We start from the raw sequence: 5,734 nt of genomic DNA on the forward strand, positions 1-5,734 counted from the left end.
CTCCTGTTTATTCCTAAGATGTAACTTAATGTAGGGTGCAAACAGATCATCCGAGGTTCTAGGAAAATGCCAGATTTCGTAGATGCGTGCTATACTGTACCCTTTCTCTACACCCATCTCTAGCTCTATCGTACACCAAGAACCAACAATAGCGCGGTCCTCCTCACTGTGTGTACAGGGCTCTACCTGTGAGTTTAGAGCACAGCTGTAGCAAAGGGGGAACACCAACTTCTTGTTACTTTTCACTGTCAATACCGGGAAAAAATAATTTTCTGGGCGGATATACTTTTGCAAGGCCAAAGTAATTTTTGATATATCCAAAATTTTAATATGTAATCTCTGGGTGCCCTACAGGATATGTTTTTGTTTTGTTGACAAAGGGATACAGACTGGTGAAATCGTAGTAATTTATCATCTCTCCAGCAGCCAACTTAGTTCTCCCGCCATAAAGCGCATCACGCGGTTCTAGCGGAACTGGGAACTGCATTTTGAGAAGAAATGATTGAAGCTGTGTTTTCTTTTCAACCATTTCCTTCCACTCATGCTCCCACAAGACGCACACTGTAAAACCGCATTGTTGTAAGAAACGTTTCTTGGCTAGAAAAGTGTGATACAGCTGGCTGTAAGTGGTTTTAGTGAGTTTGTTTTTATCCTTCTCATTGTAACATGTGGGGCAACCATGAAAAAAGCATCCCTCAAATTCAAAAGCGATGCGCTGACCGTTAACAAATGCATAGCCGTCCAAAAAATAAAGACCCACATGTTTTTCACCCCCTCTCAGAGCGTGTTGAATGTCAATGTTTTCAGTGTGAGACACGTACATGAGCCACTGAATAGCGGGTGTTGAGTATCGTTTTTTGTTTTGTGATAATTATCAGCAAGTACAATAGCTTTAGTGTCTTTTGGATGGAATTTAAACCTGTACATAGCCATATATACAGATGCAAGAGTGATGTGCTGAAAAGGGTCAACAAATATCGGACGCAGAGTATATTATGATTGACACGTCAGAAGACTGACATTTCTGCTATCCCATGCTAATTTCGCTGAACTAAAGGGGGCGGCATAGTAACCTAGGCTAATGCAGGTCCCTAGTTCCAGCCTCCAGAAGGGGGGCAGCTATCACATTAGCATAAGGGTCAGAAAGTGACAGGGGGCGTGGTACCTGTCACTTTCCAAAAAGGGAAAGTTTGACGAGTTATACCCACGTTATACTACTTATGTTTTATGTTATACTATAGTTCTACACACCCCAGTAGTGTAAATGTACATTATTCAAGCATAATCAGTGAACAGTTCCTTTTACATACAGTAAGACTCTGTTTTCCTTTCTTTTATCGCAGATATCCAAGATGAATGATTGTGAAAGCATTACAGTGACTGAATTCTACCTGACCCCATTCTCCACCTCCAGAATAAATGAAATTCTTATATTTATTGGGTTTTTATTAGTGTATACACTAGCAGTGGTGGGAAATCTAATCATCATCGTCCTGGTCTGTACTGTACCCCAACTTCACACTCCCATGTATTTCTTCTTGTGTAATCTTTCTTCTGTTGATGTCATCTATGTGTCTACTATTCTCCCGAAGATGTTGTCCATCATTATAACAGGAGACAAGACAATCTTCTTCCTTGGGTGTTTCATTCAGCTGTCCTTCTTTATATTTTGTGCTAATGCTGATATTTATATTCTGACATGCATGGCTTATGATCGCTATGTGGCGATTTGCTCTCCTCTACATTATCCTTTGATTATAACTAGGAAAGTTTGTTTTACTTTAGCGACCTTCTATATGATTTTAAGTGTTGTGAATTCCGTAATATTTACCTTACTGATATCTACATTATCATTCTGTTCCTCTCAGAAGATCGACCATTTCTTCTGTGAAGTAGTGCCATTAATGAAGCTCTCGTCTAGTGATACCAAAAGGATAAAAGTGACTCTCTTAATGGAAGATATCTGTGTGGCAGGAAGTTTGACCTTTATTTTGATATCATACATAAGAATTATCTCCACAGTTGTAAAGATTCGTTCCTCTAAGGGGCAGCTTAAGGCTTTATCTAGCTGCTCATCGCACATCATTACTGTCTTACTATACTTTGGACCAAGTATCTTCATGTACATGAAACCTGAATCTGAAGATTCTAAAGAAGAAGATGAAATTCTCTCAATGCTTTTTGTGGCCGTGGTCCCGATGTTAAACCCATTTGTATATAGCCTGAGGAACAAAGATGTTTTGGGAGCTGCTAGAAAAATGGCAAATTTAAAAGGGAATAGAATTGCACTTCTTCTAAAAAATAAGTAAACCAAACATTTAGTTGATTTAACTGGCGTCATAGTAGTCCAAATATAATATAATCCAAAAACAGAAGTGTTTAGAATTTTTAAAAGTGATATTCAAACCTATCCACAAGAGGCAGAAAGTGTCGATCATGAGCAGCAGGGTATAAGTAGATGGATTAAAACATTGTAGTAAGATTAGTAACAGAGCGAAGTCCATCTAGTTTCCATTGGTTGTGTCTCATGGAGACAATCACTTTGTGTTTAATGTAGAAGTCATCAATTTGCCTGCCTAGACAGTTTTTCTCCTGGTCGCAGAAGAATTAATATAGCGCTAAATGTCAGTTATTCATATGACTGGTCACCTATGTAATGCATGGACATCTAGTCTACCATAGTGAAAGGGTCTATTTATTTTGTATCATAGAGGAGAGCCCATAGCAGAGGATTCCCCTCTGTAATAGCCAAATGTCCTAAGAGGGCATATGTATTCATTAGACAACCCTTCTACAGAATTATCATGGACTATAAACCTTGTGAGGTCACTTCCTCTGGCATCGGTCTTAGGTTAGATAGTGTCCTGTGCAGCACCTTCTATTGATGCGCTTCCTCTAACTAAGATCTATGTTCTGCACAAGTGATACAATTAATAAGAAAAATAAGGCACAGTAGCTCATTGGTGAGTGCTGTTACAGTGCTGGGGTCCTGGATTCAAACCCCACCAAGGAAAACATCTGCATGGAGTTTGTATGTTCTCCCTGTGTTTCCATGGGTTTCCTCCAGTTTTTCCCCACACTACAAAAGCATACAGATAGGTGAACTCAGACTGTGAGCACAATGGGGACATCAAGTGATAGGCAGTGCTGCAGAAGAAGTATATGCTATATAGATGTGTGGTGGAGTTGTGCCAATCCACAAGCAAAACTTTGTTGAATGTGTGTACACATAATTCAACTGCTGTCCTGTCCAGAGAGGTCAACAGAGGAGGACATCTGTACTTGAACACCAGCGGGAAAATGAAAAGTAGGACCCATCGGCACTGCTGATATCGAAAGTAGTGGTAAATTAAATATTCTTTTACTGTAATACACAGGCAATGTAGCGGCTTCTTCAGGTCAGTGGGGGAACAAAACATGTAGTCAAGGAAGAGCATACTACTAACCTCTCTATTGCCACATTGCTCCCCTGCCACTGCTCCTTTCGTCTGGTCTTCTATTTACTTTGACAGACAACCGCAAAACAATCCAATTGCAGGAATACAGCTTTTTGTGGAAAAACTTGCTTTTTATTTTCTTGTGGTGCTTGAATAATACAGAGAACGCGTTTCGGTTATGAAACCTTGAGAGGTGAACAAGGTTTCATAACCGAAACGTGTTCTCTGTATTATTCAAGCACCACAAGAAAATAAAAAGCAAGTTTTTCCACAAAAAGCTGTATTCCTGCAATTGGATTGTTTTGCGTCTGTCAGAGCCAGAAGTAGCTGGATGGCAATCAGCTTGTGAGTATACTTGCTAGCGGAACTGAGGTGTGCAGCACATGAAGACAAGGTGGGACTTTTTATTGTTTGCTTCTTTGACAGACAACCCCTGTAAGTAATTCTGAGATAGTTTTTTCATTACACATTGTACTTTATGTCAGTGGTAAATTCTGGTCAAAGTTATTTTGATATTATAAAATAAAAAATAAGTGAACATTTAGAAAAATTGGTAAGTTGAAATTTTCTGCTTGCAAGACAGATACCCATACTATACAAATGAGTTAATAATATTTACCATATATCTACTTTATGTTGGCATTTTTAACCCCAGGGGCTGTCATGAGGGGGGGAGTCGCAGTGTACGACCCCAAGTCACACGATCGCCATTATCCATTTGATAGTGGTGACTGCATAAAGTTGTAAAACAGTTAAAGAAAGTCAAAGTTTCATCTCCCTTAACGGATAAGATCCATGAGGGAAGCTGAACCTACTCACCTCTGCCCTCCACAATGTTCCGCGGCGATCTGGTCCTGAAAGGACCTGTCGACGTCTTCTACGCATGCACGCCAAAGGTAAAATGTCAGGCGCATGCACAGAAGGCTGGAGGGCCTGGGAAATTTAAAATCTCCCTGCTCCTAACTAGCAAAGATAGTCGAGAGCAGGGAGATGTTACCGTTGGCTGCAGTATGGATATCAGAGATCATGTAAAGTTTAAAAAAAAGTTTAAAGAAAGTTTAAAAACTTAGTGTTTCATTTCCCTTCATGAATCATACCTGAACAAATTTGCATTGTGGAATCCGCAATCTGCAACACAGATCTGCAGCAAATACCGTTCAAAACATGCTATAAAAACAAACAAAAAACCACCCCAAAAACTCTTTTCCTACACACTGGTGGAAACTAAATGCAATTTCCGCAGGTGGAGGAAAAATTGGCAGCATGTTCGATTTTTAGGCGGTCTCCATTGAAGTCATTAGAAGCTATCCGACTCACAGCCCATCCGCAATTGACATTGCAAATAGGACGTGGGAACCCACATCATCGCCGTGAAATGGTGCAGGAAAACCAGAGATTTAAAAAAGCATCACTACTGCGCATGACCAACGACAAGCCTCTGGAGCCATCCACAATAAATATATACAAAGGTACATGCAGTCATTGGCTAGGCACAGGGTTGGATTCCCCGCAGGCTCCGGCATGTAGAATCCAACCCGTTCGTGTGCCGCCGGTCTAAGGCCGGTCTCACACAGATGGGTCAGATTCTTCTTGCAGGAGACTGCAGCGGAATCCAGCCCTGTCCCTGGCTGGCTGGGTATATCCTGTATCACGGACAGATGCGGCGAGCCGCCATCAGACGTGCACAATGCAGATTTCTTTCTAAAATATTTCTAGGCGATGAGTTGGGGACCTGCAACATATCCACAATGTAAATTGGGGATGGGACGTGGGTCGATGGCTACCCTTGACTTCAATAAAAGCCGCCCGTGTGGAATCTGCTATAAAAAAAGAGTATGCTGCTGTTTTATTTCCACTCGCGGAAATCGCAATCGATGTCCACTCATGTGAGCGGACATGTGAATGTTCTATTATGTGAATGTTTGTCGAGTGCCACGGATCATCCATGCGAATGCTGATAGCGGATTCAACAATTCAAACCCAGTTGTGTGAGACCGGCCTAAGGCCCCCGGATTTGTCCCCTGATGCAAAAATATGAAATTTTTTTTTTCTCCTCAAAATTGCATTACTCCTAAAAAAAATCTATGGGGTCAAAATACTCATGACACCCCTCAGTGAATATAATAAGGGATATAGTTTTTTTTTAATTGGCTTATTTCTGGGGGTATCTATCATTCTGACACCTTGAAGCCTTTGCAATCTTGGCTTAATGTAGGAAAACAAAATGTTCCTCAAAATTGTAATAATTGTTAAATTTGTATGACTCCTTAATAGTTAGAAAAAAAACTAAAGTTTTT

General features: G+C 40.5%; 1 protein-coding gene across 1 annotated transcript; it reads left to right on the top strand.

Moving 5' to 3' along the window:
• Positions 1-1,352: 1,352 nt before the first annotated feature.
• LOC136610251 (olfactory receptor 5AR1-like) lies at positions 1,353-2,309 on the top strand. Its single transcript, XM_066589489.1, has one exon. The coding sequence runs from the start codon at positions 1,353-1,355 to the stop codon at positions 2,307-2,309; it is 957 nt and encodes a 318-aa protein (XP_066445586.1).
• The last annotated feature ends 3,425 nt before the right edge of the window (positions 2,310-5,734 follow it).

The sequence above is a fragment of the Eleutherodactylus coqui genome, chromosome 2, assembly GCF_035609145.1.
Source record: "Eleutherodactylus coqui strain aEleCoq1 chromosome 2, aEleCoq1.hap1, whole genome shotgun sequence".
Taxonomy (NCBI): Eukaryota; Metazoa; Chordata; class Amphibia; order Anura; family Eleutherodactylidae; genus Eleutherodactylus; species Eleutherodactylus coqui.

Excerpts from the sequence above, each read along its gene's own strand:
- LOC136610251 (XM_066589489.1), top strand. The coding sequence starts at position 1,353 with ATGAATGATTGTGAAAGCATTACAGTGACTGAATTCTACCTGACCCCA.